The sequence below is a fragment of the Lepus europaeus genome, chromosome 3 (assembly GCF_033115175.1).
Source record: "Lepus europaeus isolate LE1 chromosome 3, mLepTim1.pri, whole genome shotgun sequence".
NCBI lineage: Eukaryota > Metazoa > Chordata > Mammalia > Lagomorpha > Leporidae > Lepus > Lepus europaeus.
Genome location: NC_084829.1, coordinates 10,750,950 through 10,768,965, shown reverse-complemented (window position 1 = coordinate 10,768,965; position 18,016 = coordinate 10,750,950). Strand labels below are relative to the sequence as shown.

At 43.6% G+C, this 18,016-nt stretch overlaps 1 protein-coding gene across 1 annotated transcript in view; it reads right to left on the bottom strand.

Annotated features, from left to right (window-relative positions):
• SYCP2L (synaptonemal complex protein 2 like) overlaps window positions 1-18,016 on the bottom strand; it is a 192,242-nt gene that overhangs the window by 141,899 nt on the left and 32,327 nt on the right. The window contains exons 14-19 of the mRNA XM_062187104.1: window positions 15,048-15,193; window positions 12,851-12,944; window positions 11,980-12,074; window positions 10,986-11,043; window positions 10,807-10,891; window positions 4,931-4,937 (exon numbers count right to left, since the gene is read on the bottom strand). Coding sequence (XP_062043088.1) covers window positions 4,931-4,937; window positions 10,807-10,891; window positions 10,986-11,043; window positions 11,980-12,074; window positions 12,851-12,944; window positions 15,048-15,193 — 485 coding nt within the window. The remainder of the gene's footprint in view (window positions 1-4,930; window positions 4,938-10,806; window positions 10,892-10,985; window positions 11,044-11,979; window positions 12,075-12,850; window positions 12,945-15,047; window positions 15,194-18,016) is intronic.

Below are 18,016 nucleotides of genomic sequence, written 5' to 3'. Positions count from 1 at the left end.
CATTGAAGAAATCAAGAGAAGTCAAAAACTTTCTGGAAACAAATGAACATAACAATATATCATACGAAAACCTACGGGATACAGTGGAAGCAGTGCTAGGAGGAAAGTTTATAGCAATTGGTGACTACATGAAGAAACTGGAAAGGCACCAAATAAATGAGCTTTCAATGCATCTCAAGGACCTATAAAAACCAACTCAAAATTAGAATAATTAAAATTAGAAAATAAACAAAATTGAAACCCAAAACATAGTATAAAAGATCAGTGAAATGAAGGCTAGTTTTCTTAAATAAACAAAATTGACACAGCATTGGCCCAACTAACCAAAAAAAGAGGAAGACCCAAATCAAAATTAGAGATGAAAAAGAAAATGGAAGTATAGACCCCATGGAAATTAAAAGAATCATCAGGAATTACTACAAGGAGCTGTATGCCAACAAATTAGGAAACCTAGAAGAAATGGATAGATTCCTAGACACATACAATCTACCAAAATTGAGTGAGGAAGACATAGAAAATCTAAATAACCAAGAAGGAAATTGAATTAGTAATAAAGACCCTCCCAACAAAGAAAAGCCCAGGACTGGATGGCTTCACTGCTAAATTCTACCAGACATTTAAAGAACAACTCATTCCAATTCTCCTCAAGCTATTCAAAACAACTGAAAGGGAGGAAATCCTCCCAAACTCCCTCTATGGAGCCTGCATCACCTTAATAACTAAACCTGAAAAAGATACAAGAAAGAAATTATAGATCAATTTCCCTGGTAAACAAAGATGTAAAAATCCTTGACAAAATACTAGCCATTCAAATCCAACAACATATCAGAAAGATCATTCACCCAGACCAAGTGGGATTTATACCTGCTATGCAGGGATGGTTCACCATTTACAAGTCAACAAATACTACACATCACACTAACAAAATGAAGAACAAAAACCATGTGGTTGTCTTAATAGATGCAAAGAAAGCACTTGGTAAAATGCAACATCCTTTCATGTTTCATAGAAGGACTATTTCTCAGATCAAGGCAACCTATGACAAACCATGGCCAACAGCCTGTAGAGAATGGGGAAAACTGGATTCATTCTACCTATGATCTGGAATCACACAAGGATGCCTGCTCTCAACATTGGTAACTAAAATAGTCCTGGAAGTTATGGCCAGAGCCATCAGGCAAGAGAAAAGAAATCAAAGGGATATAAATTAGAAAGGAGGAAATCAAACTATCCCTAATTGCAAATGACATGATTCTATATACATAGGGGATCCAAATGACTCCACTGACAGGCTATTGGAACCCAGAAGAGTTCAGTAAAGTGACAAGATACAAAGTCAACATGGGAAAATGAACAGCCTTTGTATACACAGACAATGCCATGGCTGAGAAAAAACTTCTAAGATCAATCTCATTCACAATAGCTCCAAATGAAATTAAATAATTGGAATAAATTCAACCTAGATGTCAAAGATCCATACGATGAAAATTACAAGACAGTAAAGAACTAAATAGAAGTGTTTTGAAATTAAGCCTGGACTATCAAAATATTAGCGATTTGGAGCAAACTTAGGCTGTCTAGTGGGTTAGTCAACTGTACTTTGATATTTATAATTTAAGTCTTTTATATTTTTTGCATTAATTTTTATAAATGCTGGAACAAATGATTGCTTTATTTTCAAATAGAATTTGTTTTGATCCTGACAAAAGTCCACTCCATCTGAGCTCCATCTAGCCCTGTCAAAGGGTCCAGCCTCAAGCCATCATGTCTTCCTAGGGGCTCCACCACTCAACTGGTAACAACTCATTTCCAACTCATTCCCGGCCAAGAAGGACTCCTCTGAATCTCACCTAGTCATCTCAAATGGGAAATGCATCTGTCGTGAAATGAAAACATGCAGAATCAGCTCCTGACGCTGCCACTAGGTTAGGACTGGACCAATACCATCCTTGTTCCTGAAAGCATGACCCATACCATTTAAGGTGAGTGATGGCCAATAAGTCCCTTTTCGGGAAACCTAATGACTCCTCCTTTAAAATGTCTAGCAGTTCAGTATTTCACAGAAAAGAATGACAAAAAAGTTTATGATACACAGTATGATGTTTTGATACATACTGTGGAATGCCTAAATCAAGCTAATTAACATTTTTATATATAATTTATATAATATATATTATATATTTATGATATTCTGTCATGAAACTAAAGTCTACTTTCTCAGCAATTTTCAAGTATGCAATATACTGTTGGTAACTGTAGTCAATGTGATGCACAATGGATCTTTGAATTTATACCTCCTAGCTGAAACTTCATATCCTTTGACAAATGTCTTCCCAGTCTCCCACTGCCTGTCCTCCACCCCCACCACAAATTTACTCCCTGCTTTGAAGAATTTAACTTTAGATTCCACATATAAATGATAGCATGTAGCATTTGTCTTTGTGAGCCTGGCTTATTTCACTTAATATCATGGTCTCCAGGTTTGCCCACGTTGTCACAAGTGTCACGATTTTCTTTTTAAGAATGGACAGTATTCTGCTGCATATTTGTACTTTATGTCCAGAGATGAATGCTTAGGTTAATTAGAGAAGTTAAGTTCTAAAAGGAACTTTGGGAGCCAGGTCTATTTGCATCTTACTCTTAAGGGAGGGAAGGAGGGAGGAGGGAGAGAAAAGAACAAGTAAAGCAAAGCTTGGGGGAACTTGCTCATTTGCTCCAGAGTTCTTCAGCCCAGAGTCTAGTAAACAGCAGACTTCAAGTCATTTAATGCTCGCAGTTAACAAACCATAAAGTAGGGAGGGCATTGCTACACAGCCGTTAAACCTGCATTCCCTATCAAAGTGCTGGTTTTAGTCCCGGTTCCTCTACTACTTTAAGATTTATTTATTATTTGAAAGGCAGAGTTAGAGAGGCAGAAGCAGAGAGAGACAGAGGTCTTCCATCTGCTAGTTCACTCCCCAAATGGCTGGAGCTGTGACATTCCAATGCCAGGAGCTTCTTCCCAGTCACCCACTTGGGTGCAGGAGCCCAAGGACCTGAGCCATCTTCTGCTTTCCCAGGCTATAGCAGAGAGCTGGATGGGAAGCAGAGCAGCCAGGATCCAAACCAGCGCCCATATGGGATGCCAGCACTGCAGGTGGTGGCTTTACCCACTACGCCACAGCGTTGGCCCCTCCTCTACTTCTGATTTAACTTCTGCTAATGTGCTTGGGAAGGCAGCAGATGGGCCATGTCCTTGGGTCCCTGCTGCCCACATAGGAACCTGGATGAAGTTCCCAGCTTCTGGCTTTGGCATAGTACAGTCCCAGCTGTTCTGAGCATTTGGGGAGTGAACTGGTGGGTGGAGGATTCCTTTATTTGTATGTCTGTTTTAAATATTTGAAAAGCAGAATGACAAACAAAACAAACTTCATGCAGCAAGACTCCCAATTTTGTTTTTAAAGATTTTATTTGAAAGTCAGAGTTACACAGAGAGAGGAGAGGCGGGGCAAGGCACAAAGAGGTCTTCCATGCGTTGGTTCACTTCCTAGATGGCCGCAACGACCAGAGCTGCACCGATCTGAAGCCAGGAGCTTCTTCCAGGTCTTTCATGCAGGTGCAGGGGCCCAAGGACTTGGGCCATCTTCCACTGCTTTCCCAGGCCCTAGCAGAGAGCTTGATTGGAACAGGAGCAGCTGGGACTAGAACCGGCGCCCATATGGGATGCCAGCGCTTCAGCCCAGGGCTTTAACCCACTGCACCACAGCACTGGCCCCAAGACTCCCAACTTCTATGGTTTTACATCAAAGTGTTGAAGGTTGTTTACAACAACACAAGTATATACAGCAATGGTTTGTAAATTTGGCCATACAACAGGATCACCAGGAGAGGAATTTGAAAGAAATCCAAATTCCTGGACATTGCCACAAACCAATGAAGTTAGAATCCCTGAGGGCTGGCATTGTGGCGCAGCAGGTTAAGCCACCACTTCCAATGCCCACGTCCCATATCAGAGGGCTGGTTCAAGTCCTGGATTTTCAAACCCAGTTTCCTGCTCATGTGCTTAGAAAGGCAGTGAAAGAAGAGCCAAGTATTTTGGTCCTTACCACCTCGTAGGGAACCAGGATGGAGTTCCTAGCTCTTGGCTTCAGCCTGGCCTATACATGACTGTTAGAGGCATTTGGGGCATGAAACCAGCAGATGGAAGAGATCTCTCACTCTCTATCTCTCTATAAACACACACACACACACACACCATTGTTCTATTTTTAAAATAAATTTTAAAAATTGCTGAAGACAGCATCAGACTTTCAGAACTTCTCCAACTCCTCAGGGGAGGACAACTTGAGGCCTGGGCAGCAGAAGATAAAAAGCACGGCTAAGAGAAAGCTAGAGTAAGCCTTAACATGTTTGTTTGAAACCCACAAACTCAAGTTTAGGAAAATTCTTCATTGAATATTCAGAGATTCTTTTAAAAATAAACTGACTACAGAGCATTGTGCTTCCCAAAGAGGTCACCAGTGGTCACACACAGGACAAGTGTCATTTGGTGTACATGGGCACAAAGCTATGGCCCTAAACAATACGGGCTCAGAGCACAATGTTTCTTTTCAATCTGAGAGGCAAAAAAAAGACAGGAAGGAATAGAGTTCCCATCTGCTGTTCAGAAAGCCCACAACAACCAGGGCCAGGCTAGGCTCAAAACCAGGAGTCAGGAATTCAACCCAAGACTACCTCTTAGGGGCAGAGACCCAACTACTTCAGCTATCACCACAGCCTACCAGGGTCTACACCGGCACAAAGCTCGAATCTGGAGCCGGGTTCTGATATGGGATGTTGACATTGACCCTGGTCTTAACACTAGGTCAAGGGCCACTCTACAATTCTTAAACAGGATTCATCTATTCAGACGTCTAGGTGCTAATAAGTCTAACATTTTTCTTCTACTTACCAGTCTTCTAACAAAGTGAAAACAAGCTTTAGGCACAAAGATTAACATAGGTTTTTTTTTTTTTTTTGAAAGAGTGTTTTAACCGACTAAATTTTCAATTCTGCAATTATTCGATGATGTAATATTTATGTCAAAGTTACCATGAGTGATATATTTATTGTTCAATTTAAGTCTTTATAGGTATCCTATATACAGGACAATGGGACACAATGGGAAAGAGACATTACCAACTCTACATTTCTTGATGTAAAAAAATTGCTGTAGGGACCGGCGCTGTGGCATAGCAGGTAAAGCTGCTGGCATCCTAAATTGACACCAGTTCAAGTCCCAGCTGTTCCACTTCCAATCCAGCTCTCTGCTATGGCCTGGGAAAGCAGAAGATGGCCCAAGACCTTGGGCACCTGCACATGCGTGGGAGACCTGGAAGAAGCTCCTGGCTTTGGATTGGTGCAACTCCAGCCTTCGCAGCCAATTGGGCAGTAAACCAGTGGATGGAAGGCTTCTCTCTCTCTCTCCCTATCTCCTTCTCTGTGTAACTTTGACTCCCAAATAGATAAATTAAAAAAAAATTGCTGCAACTGGCTGTAAGTGCCAGTTATCATGGGCAGTGCCCAGTTTCACCCAAGACATCACTTATGAGAGAGAGACTAGTATTATCCCAAATTGTGGTTTTGATTTCTTTGGTCTGATTATCCATGGTAAACCATGGTCAGGATAATACTAAAAGGAAAAATCCCAGAAATAAAAAATCCTGGGTTTTAAACTGTGGGCCATCCTGAGTATGTCATTCCCCTCACGTCAGGTAAGCATCGTGTTATGTCATCAAGGAAGAGTGAATACAGAATAGAAAGACATTGTGAGAGAAAGATCACATTCAACAAAACTTAGCACTCCCACTAGCTATCGTTGCTAATCTCTTGCTATGTCTAATTTCTAAGTCAAATTTTCTTATGGGTATGTATGATTAGGAAAAGACAACATACAGGGGTTCTGTACTACCTGTCATTTCAGGCTTCCGTTAGGGGTCTCGGAACACATCCCTCGTGAGTAAGATGGGACCACTGTGTCTACCCATCATCTTTCCTCTGGTGAGCAAACTCTACGAAGCTGAATGAGTGCTTGCTGCAGTTGCACAGGACTAACTAAAGGCCTCTCAATCTCCCATGACCTATTTGCCACCAAATAAGAACACACATGAAACACTAAACTCCTGCTGAGACTCCTGGCTGGGCTCATCAATCTGTCCATCTAACCAGAGAGCCCGAGGATGGCAGATTTGCCTTTTCATAGTTCACAGTTAATAAGGTCTACTTTATATAATGCATAAAAAATAAGTCAATAGACAGTGTAGTTCAATAGGCTAACACTGGTTATTTTTACTTCTTATTATTTGGAGGCCTAGCTACTATTTGTAACAAGTTCAAAGTGAAATAAAAAGGTTTTGTTCATTTATTTTAAAAGGTTAAAAGGAGTTTAAGAAAAACTCAAGGGGCTGGCGCTGTGGCATAGTAGGTTAAGCCTCCACCTGTAGCGCCGGTTTGAATCTTGGCTGCTCCACTTTGATTCCAGCTCCCTGCTAATGCCCTGGGAAAGCAGAAGATGGCCCAAGTTCTTGGGCCTCTGCACCCACGTGGGAGACCTGGAAGAAGCTCCTGGATCCTAGCTTCAGATCGGCCCAGATCTGTTCATTGAGGCCATTTAGGGTATGATCCAGTGGATGGAAGACCTCTGTCTATAACTCTGCCTCTCAAATCTTTAAAAAAAAAAAAAAACTCAAGGAAAAAGATAAAACAACTGAACCATAGCACGGTCTGAAGATGGCATAGAAGTAATTGAAATTTGTGATATATTGTCTTAGAATAGAAGTTATTTCATTACCGACATCCTTCTTGCTTGCTTTCTGTCACCCTTGAGAGCTGAATCATCCCTAAAATGAAACACGCCTAGTGAGTGGGACTGGTACAACCATGAGCTGCCTCCTTCCCCTGCTTCACAGCCCTGACTTAAGCTTCCTTCATGTGTGCTTTGCCCAGTCATGAACCCAGTGCCCAGGACGCACCCATTCTGCAAACCTACCATGCAATCCAGGTCCATAGGTTCTCTGGCCGGCAGTAACAGTTGGCGAAAACAACACAAATCCTTGTGAAGCCCCTGTCTGCCAGGCTCAGAAAGCAGGGAGAGGCAGTGGCAGCAGTGCCCAAGCACTGCGTGGTTCAAGCCGCTTCTACCTGCAATCACCCAGGCGGGTGGGGGATGGGCTTTCCACAAAAGCTTTTCCTCAACAGTGACTTTTTTTGGAAAACTATCTTTTCAAGTTCTTTGCCCATTTCTTATTAGAATTGTTTGGTTCCTTGCTATTGAGTTGTATTTATACGTTTTGGATTATTAACCTATCAGACATAGAGTCTGCTGTTATCAAAATAAAAACAATAACAAAGAGTAAGTATTGGCAAGGAGATAAAGCAAATGGAAACTTCATACAGGTTGGTGGGAATGTAAGATAGTACAGCTGCTATGGAAAATAGGTTTATGGTTCTTCAAAAAATTAAAAATAGAATTAATGTACCAATAATCCTACTATTTGGCATATATAGTCAAAAGAATTTACATCAAGGGCTGGCGCTATGGCTCAGCGAGTTAAATCCCCAGCCTGCAGTGCCAGCATCCCACATGGGCACCAGTTTGAGTCCTGGCTGCTCCACTTCTAATCCATCTCCCTGCTAGTGCCCCTGGGAAAGCAGCAGAGAATGACCCAAGTCCTTGGGCCCCTGAACCCACATGAGAGACCCAGAAGAAACTCCTGGCTTCAGATCAGCTCAACTCCAGCTGTTGCAGCTATCTGGGGAGTGAATCAGCAGAAGGAAGACTTCGCTTACTCTACCTCTCTGTAACCCTGTCTTTCAAATAAAAATAAAAAGAATTGACATCTGTATATGGAAGAGCTATCTGTACTCCCACATTCATTGCAGCAGCATTCACAACAGTTGAGATACAAAATCAATCTAAGTGCCTGTTAGCACATGAATGGCCAAGGAATGAGGTGTTTATACATAACAGAATACTACACAGCTAAAAAAGGGAGGAAATCCACCCTACACAACACCCCGGATGAACTTGAAGGTCACTGTGTTGTGATACATCAGGCACAGAAATACAAGTACTACAGGATTCCACTTAGTGTGGACATACACTGACATTTCTCTTGGGAAATACAGAATAAATAGCTCAATAGGTCAGGGGGTTGGTATGTATTTAACATTTTAAGAAACTACCAGAAATATCTAAGTTCCAGTTGCTCTATATTTCTCACCAGCAGGTGGCACAACCTAATTGTAGTCATTCTAACAGATGTTTTGTGCATCTAATTATACTTTTTATTTAAATTTCCCAGATAACTAATGATATTAAGTAAATTTTCATATGTTTATCTACCCTATGTATCTTCCTTGGTGAGGGAACTGTTTAAATATTTTGCTAATACTTTCCTTTGGTTTTACTTTTGTATATCAAATATGTTAAGTTTTCTCAATATTTGATAAAGGACTTTATCAAATATATGCTTTTCAAATGTTTTCTGCAAAAGTGAAGCCTATCTTTTCACTCTAACAGTTTTTTTTTTTTTTTTTGGACAGGCAGAGTGGACAGTAAGAGAGAGAGAGAGAAAGGTCTTCCTATTTTTCTGTTGGTTCACCCTCCAATGGCCGCTATGGCTGGTGCGTTGCAGCCGGCGCACTGCGCTGATCCGAAGCCAGGAGCCAGGTGCTTATCCTGGTCTCCCATGTGGGTGCAGGGCCCAAGCACTTGGGCCATCCTCCACTGCACTCCCTGGCCACAGCAGAGAGCCGGCCTGGAAGAGGGGCAACCGGGACAGAATCTGGCGCCCCGACCAGGACTAGAACCCAGGGTGCCGGCGCCGCAGGCAGAGGATTAGCTTATTGAGCCGCGGCGCCGGCCTCTAACAGTGATCTTAAGAGAATTTTTTTCTGAGAGGTAGAGGAACGAACTCGCATCCACTGGTTCACTTCCTAAATGTCTGCAACAGCTCCCAGGTGGGTGCAGGGACCCAACAACTTGAGGCAGCACCACAGCCTCCATTAGCAGGAAGCTGCAGTCAGACCCAGAAGGACATCACATGCAGGCATTCTGATGTGGGTCACAGGTATCCTGGCTGGTGGATCTTCCGCCTGCTCTGCACACAGTAAGAAAAGGATGGGACTGGCATTGTGGCGTAGCAGGTAAAGCCACCACCTGCAATGCTGGCATTCCACATGGGCTACTCCACTTCCCACCCAGCTCCCTGCTGACGACTTAGGAAAAATAGTGGAAAATGCCCCCAAGCGCTTGGGGTGGCGCTGTGGCTTAGTAGGCCCCGACTCCGCCTGCAGTGCTGGCATCCCATATGGGTGCTGGTTCAAGGCCTGGATTTTCCACTTCCGATCCAGCTCCCTAACAAGCCGAGAAAGCAGTGGACAATAGCCCAAGTCCTTGGGCCCCTGCACCCACGTTGGAGATCCAGAAGAAGCTCCTGGCCCCTGGGATCCACCCAGCTCTGACTGCTGCAACCATTTATGGGGTGAACCAGCAGATGGAAGACCTCTCTGTCTCTCCCTCTGTCTAGAACTCTGCCTCTTTTTAAAAAATTGACTATTAAAAGGTCCTTTAATTTTCCGCAAGAAGTTTAGAAATAGTTTGCCAAGTTTTGTTTCCAGATTTTTTTTATTTGAAAGTCAGAGTTACATTGAAAGAGGAAGAAACAGAGAGGTCTTCCATCCACTTGTTCACTCAGCAAATGGCTGCAACGGCCAAGGCTGAGCCAGGAACTTCTTCCAGGTCTCAACATGTGGGTACAGGAGCCCAAGGACTTGGGCCATCTTCTACTGCTTTCCCAAGCCGTAAGCAGGGAGCTGGATAGGAAGTGGAGCATTGAGGACTCAAACCTGTGCCCCCATGGGATGCCAGCATCACAGGCGGCGGCAGCTTAACCCCCAATGCCACAATGCTGGCCCCATCAGTTTCGTTAAGAGACAAAAAGCATTTGAGGATTTGAGTCAGGGGTTATGTTGAACCCACAGGTCAATTCTGGAGGAACTTGAACCAATCTTGTAAGTCTTGTATCAAGAACACAACTATGCTTATATCTTAATATCCCTCAGCAGTGCTGTGGCTTTCAATGTGTATGTGTAGGCTAACAAATCTCTCAAGTTAACCCCTAAGAATGCTATTATGTTGTTAACACTATTGTAAATGGTATAGATTTTATTTAAATATCAAATTGTTAGCATACAGAGAGGTTTTCACACTGATCTTGTGTCCTTTGATCTCAAATTCAGCATTTTACAGCCAAAAAATACACTGCCAAAGGTAACCCTAGGATATATTGACGGGGCCATGGATCAGCAGAACTCGCCCACACTACTCCGAAGTGCTCTCCAGGGGCTGGTGTTGTGGCACAGCGGGCTAAGCAATCACTTGCAATGCCGGCATCCCATATCTGAATGCTGGTTCAAGTCCTGGCTGCTCCAGTTCTGATCCAGCACCCTGATAATGCACCTTGGAGAGTAGAAGATGGCCCATGTGCTTGGGCCCCTGATAACCATGTGGGAAACCCAGATGGTGTCCCTGACTCCTGACTTTGGCCTGGCCCAACCCTGGCTGTAGTGGCCATTTGGGGAGTGAACCAGTGGATGAAAGATCTCTGCCTGTCAGTCTGCCTTTCAAATCTTTAAAAAAAAAAAAAAAAGTGTTCAGAAAACACAGTGTGCTCTCCTTAAGTGGGAGGTGACAACATGCAGGAGTGGGAGAAAACCTCCACTGAGGACCTGCAGACTCATATCAGCTATGCTCCCTGTGGTTCATCAGCATTGAACACCACTTACCTCGTTTTGTCACTTGCTTCAGGAGTCTGATTTTTAACTGGCGATTCTTGCAAATCTGAAGAATACTCAGGCCCTGAAGTAACTTCTAGAGACAAAAATTAACGACAAAAAATGGTAAACATCTAAGTAGGCATCTGAACAAGCAGACCACTCGAGTCAACGATAGAAGAAAATCTCACCATCCTGTGCCTGGTCCAGCTTCTCTCTCTCAGGTGAATGATCAGTAGTTTCTGTTGGCTGCAGAAAAACAAGAGGATTATGGTAGCTATGAAGTCCGTGTGTTCAGTCTTTTGGAACTACTTTAAACCCTACCAGAGAAGCAAATCCATTGAATACTAAGACTCCAGGCTCTTCATTCACTAATAACTGAGTTTGCTTCAGCCAGCATTGTGGCATGGCAGGGAAGAGCACCACCTGCTGCACCAGCCCCCCAGTGTGAGTGCCAGTTCAAGTCCTGGCTGCTCCATTTCTGATCTAGCTCCCTGCTGACGCTCCTGGGAAACCAGCCGAAGACAGTGGAAGTACTTGGGGCCCTGGCACCCGTGTGGGAGACCGGATGGAGTTCCAGGCTCCTGACTTCAGCCTGGCCTGGCACCATTGCAGCCAATTGGGAGCGAACCAGCAGCTGGAAGAGACATTCTCATTCTCTCATTCTCGATCTAACTCTGCCTTCAAATAAATAAATCTTAAAAAAAAAAAAGAAAGAAATTGCTGCTCCAAATGGCTGTAGGCTATTTCAAAAAAATTCGTATCTGCTCTCAGAAAAGCGAGACTCACAAAATGTCTCGCAGCATTGGCACTACTGTAGAAGCAGTTTCCCAAAGACTTAAAAGATATCAATATATGTGAAAAATTCCCCTGTGTTTGTTAACAAAATCCTCACAGCACATTCATACTCTGTTCCCTATGTGAGTTTCAGACATTCAGTGTCCAGATCCCAAATGAAGGTACGAGGCAGAGGACAACCAACTCATGCGTTTTGTAGCAAAGCCACATTGAAGGGAAGGAGAGAACTCAAGAACACAGCAAGCAAAGCTCATCTACAGAAAGGGAGTCTCCAGGCATTCATAGTTTGGCCAGAAAAAAATGTCCTCCTTGTAAGCAGAGGCAGCTTCCTATCACCGTCCCTGGAGACCCAGATCACAGCCCAGCTCCCAGCGCCCCCATACTCACAGGCAGCTGGGAATTGTCATTAATGGGGAGCGTTATCAGGCAACGGTCATCTTCACTCATGCCTTTCACCTCGTTGGTGGATTCTTCCGCCTGCTCTGCACACAGTAAGAAAAGGATGGGACTGGCACTGTGGCGTAACAGGTAAAGCCACCACCTGCAATGCTGGCATTCCACATGGGCTACTCCACTTCCCACCCAGCTCCCTGCTGATGACCTAGGAAATATAGTGGAAAATGCCCCCAAGTGCTTGGATCTTTGTCACCCACATGGGAGATCTAGGTGAAGCTCCTGGCTTCAGTGTGGACCAATGGTGGCCATTGTGGCCATCTGGGTAGTGAACCAGCAGATGGAATCCCCCTCCCTCTTTAAAAATTACAAATCTTTAAAACCAAGAGAGAGAAAAGAATGTGTCACATAACAATAGCATGCACAAAAACAATTTTAAAAACATAAGCACGCACTATACTACATACTGCATTGCCCTTCACGGATTTCACACCCCAGGCACTGTACCATTCTCCAGTAAGAGCTGGTAATTAGGTCCCGCCTCAAATGGCAAATCCCAAAAACCAACCATGGAACATAACCGAAAAGATGTGTCCAATCTAGTCCAATGCTGGCTTGGAGGGAAGACTCTCCAACCCCACCTCCTGCTCCCTGCTACCCTCAGCATTTGCTCTTTGTCATTTCCAATGGACCCAGAGGAAATACGTATTGAAGTGGGGGAAATGATTCCAGGCTCTGAGCAGATCTTCTCCAGGGGCACTATCATGGTCAAACTCTGATATGATGCTGGGAGTTCAGTGACTTCTTCCAAGCTAGCTTTCATCATCACTGTTCAGAGTCAGAGTTTTGTCAGTTCCCCACATACCTGCCTCTCCATCGTGGCTACTAAGAACCCCAGTGTCTTCTTTCTCAAATTTAGAAGGAAGTTCCTGGGAGGTTTTCATCTGGTCTGGCAACACCTGAAACAAGCCCAAAGCCACGTGACCTTTAAAAGCAGTTGCCTGTGCAGGCTGCTCCACATTCCACTCAGCTTCCTGCTGATGCACACCTGGGGAGGCAGCAGTAACGGCTCAAGTGCTTGGGTCCCTGCAACCCACATGGGGGACCTGAACTGAGCTCCAGGCTCCTGGCTTCAGTCTTCTCCAACTTTGGCTATTGCAAGCATCACTGGGAAGTGAACCAGTGGGTGAAGACCTCTGACTTTAATAAAAGCAAATAAGCAATAATTTTAAAAGTTGTAGCCTTTAAAAGCATCCAGGAAAGTTTAAAGCTTAGAACACAGCACAGTGATGGATGAGAAGAGGCTGGTCTTCAGTTTCTGCTCTTGTAGGACTACACTGGTTTTGGTTCTTCCATACCCCCTCCCTCCAAGGCCAGTGCTGGCTGACTGGTACCTACTCTTAACTTTTCTCCCCTTGTATCTTCAGTCTCTTCTCTGGCCCACGTCTAGCCCTCTTGGTTATTTCTAATCCTGTTGCACTCAGGAACTGAGTCTGTCTCTGAGAAAAATGTAGTGAGCTCCCAGCTGTAGGATCCTCGATTCCAATTTCTTTCTCAAGGAGTCTCACATGCTGGAAACTGTGGCTTCATCACACACAAACTTCCATTCTTGTCCCAAACCATTCATTATTGTTATTCATTATTAATTATTCATTTTGTGAAGTGTGGAAACACATGGATACTGGTATGGTTTGTGAGAAAAGGTAAACATATCCGGCAGTCCAATTCACACACAGTGTGATCGGGGGAGGAGATTATGTGACTGGTTCTCCTGTAACTTATTTCTCGTTCTCACCCATGGAATGATCTCTTCATTCAAGGTGAGTCTTTGGTACATATTCAAGGACCGTTTATTGTGTATAATATGCCTTCATGTACAACTCAAAACAAAAGGAGATTGGCCAAGACTTGCTCTCTCAGGTCTCTGACTTCTTTGTTCAACTCCAGTTGGCCATTACCACCATACCGCAGGTCTTCCTGTCACAAATGTCATTGCACTGCTGTCACCTGATAGATTAAGGCTTCTTGTTCTTGGACACAGGAAACCTAGTCAGAGATGGTAACCCCAGTTACCTTTCTTCAAGGCAAGACCAATAGATAGAACTTTGAAAATCTCCAAGAAATCCTATTCCTGGGGCCAGCGCCGTGGCTCACTTGGTTAATCCTCCGCCTCTGGCACCAGCATCTAGTCCCAGTTGCTCCTCTTCCAGTCCAGCTATCTGCTGTGGCCCAGGAAGGCAATGGAGGATGGCCCAAGTGCTTGGGCCCTGCACCCACATGGGAGACCAGGGAGAAGCACCTGGCTCCTGGCTTCAGATCGGCATAGTTCCGGCTGTAGCGGCCAACTGGTGGGTGAATCAAAGGAAGGAAGATCTAACTCTATTTTAAAAACAATCCTATTCCTGGGGCCAGTGCTGTGGCACAGAGGGTTAAGCCACAGCCTAATGTGCTGGCATCCCATATGGTCACCCATTTAAGTCCTGGCTGTTCCACTTCTGATCCAGCTCCCTGCATCTAGGAAAGCAGTGGAAGATGGTCCAAGGACATAGGCCCCTGCATACATGAAAACCCAGAAGAAACTCCTGGTTCCTGGTTTTGGACTGGCCACGCTCTGGCCATCTGGGGAGTGGATAAGTAGATAGATTTCTCTCTGTACCTCTGAATTTCAAATAAATAAATCTTTTTTAAAAATAAAGAAATCCTATTCCCAATAATTCAACCCAAGAACAGGAGAAGCAGAGAGAGAAGTGCCAAGAGAACCACAGTGAACGTCCTTGGAACCCCAGGAAGTGGTGGGAGGTGATGTTACCCCGGAAAAGCTTCCCACAGTGCACAGAAAAGGGAATTAAGCACTTTGAGGCTCATTAGGAGGGCCTGAGTGCTACACAGGTAAGACAAGGACACAGGAAAAGGAAGAAGTGGGATTAGAACTCAGAACACTCAACTCTTCACCGTGCATTCAGGAGAACAAGGATTTTGAGAGCCAACATTCACATCTATCAAAAGCCAACAAGGAAATGTAAGACACGAAAGCATTTTCAAATAAGAATTAAATCTGCTACCTGTTTGTCTTCTCCTAAGGCTTGAATGGCAGCTTGTGATATGGTGAGCTGTAAGTCAAAGTGGATTTCTATTCTCCTCACCTCTTTCTTGCTGATAACAAGAGGCTGCTTCAGGCAAATGAGGAACATAGTCATCCTCTCGGTTTCTAATGAAAAATATAATGAGGCCCATCAATATTCAAAAAGGTTCCATTTTAAGATGACATCTTAAATACTGGCAGTGTGATATTTCTGATTTACAGAGAGGGAGACACACACACACACACACACACACAATTTTCCATCTGCTGGTTCAGTCTCCATATGGCTGCAATGGCTGAGGCTGGGCCAGGCTAAATCAGAGCTTCTTCCAGGTCTCCCACATGGGTGGCCGGATCCCAAACACCCAGACTATTTTCTACTGCTTTTCCCAGGCCATGAGCTGGATTGGAAGTAGAACAGCTGGGACTTGAACTGGCACTCATATGGGATACCAGCATTACAGGCAGCAATTTAACCCACTATGTCTCAATGACAGTCCCTGGGTTATCTGTTAACTATTCATATTTTTCTATAACAATAGGATGAAGAGAAATCATTAAAATTTGATTTTTATTAAATGTGTATGTTGTTTATTAAATGTGTGGTTGATCTTGTGAAAACATGAACTAGTTTAGCTCAGCAGCAAGGAAATGGAGGTCTTCCACAAGCTAGTTTTTAAATTTTACTTGAAAGTCAGTTATACAGAGAGAAGGAGAGGCAGAGAGAAAGGTCTTCCATCCAATGGTTCACTCCCCAGATGGCCGCAATGGCTGGAGCTGTGCCAATCTGAAGCCAGAAGCCAGGAGCTTCTTCCACATCTCCCACGTGGGTACCGGAGCCCAAGGCCTTGGGCCATCTTCCACTGCTTTCCCAGGCCATAGCAAAGAGCTGGATCAGAAGTGGAGCAGCTGGGTCTCGAACCGACACCCATATGGGATGCTGTCACTGCAGGCGGTGGCCTTAACCACTACACCATAGTACTGGCCCCACAAGCCAGTTTTTTAAAGAGCATTTTGTTTTTATGGAGTTACCATCTGCAACAAGTATTTTACTTGCAAATATACCAAACACAATATTCAATCTCTGAAATTTGTTATTTCTAAAATTCACAATAAAATTCAATGTTCCCAATATACAAAACAGAATAATCCACCTCCATTTCAACAGACTTTTTATTTTTATTTAGTAAATATAAATTTCCAAAGTAGTTTATGGATTACAATGGCTTCCCCCCCCATAACTTCCCTCCCACCTGCAACCCTCCCATCTCCTGCTCCCTCTCCCATTCCATTCACATCAAGATTCATTTTCAATTATCTTTATATACAGAAGATCAATTTAGTATATATTAAGTAAATATTTCAACAGTTTGCACCCACACAGAAACACAAAGTGAAACATACTGTTTGAGTACTAGTTATAGCATTAATTCACATTGAACAACACATTAAGGGCAGAGATCCCACATGAGGTGTAAGTGCACAGTGATTCCTGTTGTTGACTTAGCAAATTGACACTCTTGTTTATGGCGTCAGTAATCTCCCTAGGCTCTTGTCATGAGTTGCCAAGGCTATGGAAGCCTTTAGGGTTCTCCGACTTTGATCTTATTCCAACAGGGTCAAAGTGGAAGTTCTCTCCCCTCTTCAGAGAAAGGTACCTCCTCCTTTGATGGCCCCTTATTTTGGCTGGGATCTCACTCGCAGAGATCCTTCATTTAGGTCATTTCTTTTTTTTGGCCAGAGTGTCTTGGCTTTCCATGCCTGAAATACTCTCATGGGCTCTTCAGCCAATCCAAATGCCTTAAGGGCTGATTCTGAGGCCAGAGTGCCGTTTAGGACATCTGCCATTCTATGAGTCTGCTGTGTATCCCGCTTCCCATGATGGATCGTTCTCTCCCTTTTTGATTCTGTCAGTATTAGCAGACACTAGTCTTGTTTGTGTGATCCCTTTGACTCTTAGACCTATCAGAGCCATCAATTGTGAACTGAAATTAATCACTTGGACTAGTGAGATGGCATTGGTACATGCCACCTTGATGGGATTGTATTGGAATCCCCTGGCACATTTCTAACTCCACCATTTGGGGCAAGTCATCTTGAGCATGTCCCAAATTGTACATCTCCCTCTCTTATTCCCACTCTTATATTTAACATAGATCACTTTTCAGTTAAATTTAAACACCTAAGAATAATTGTGTGTTAATTACAGAGTTCAACCAATAGTATTAAGTAGAACAAACAAAAATACTAAAAGGGATAAAATATTAAATTGTATATCAACAGTCGGGACAAGGGCTGATCAAGTCACTGTTTCTCATAGTGTCCATTTCACTTCACAGCAGGTTTCCTTTTTGGTGCTTGGTTAGTTGTCACCGATCAGGGAGAACATATATTTGTCCCTTTGGGACTGGCTTATTTCACTCAGCATGATGTTTTCCAGATTCCTCCATTTTGTTGCAAATGACTGGATTTCATTGTTTTTTATTGCTGTATAGTATTATATAGAGTACATGTCCCATAATTTCTTTATCCAGTCTACTGTTGATGGGCATTTGGGTTGGTTCCAGGCCTTAGCTATTGTGAATTGAGCTGTAATAAATATTAAAGGTGCAGACCCTTTTTTGTTTGCCAATTTAATTTCCTTCGGGTAAATTCCAAGGGGTGGGATGGCTGGGTTTTATGGTAGGGCTATATTCAGGTTTCTGAGGAATCTCCAGACTGTCTTCCATAGTGGCTTTATCAGTTTGCATTCCCACCAACAGTGGGTTAGTGTCCCTTTTTCCCCACATCCTCTCCAGCATCTGTTGTTAGTAGATTTCTGAATGTGAGGCATTCTAACCGGGGTGAGGTGAAACCTCATTGTGGTTTTGATTTGCATTTCCCTGATTGCTAGTGATCTTGAACATTTTTTCATGTGTCTGTTGGCCATTTGGATTTCCTCTTTTCAAC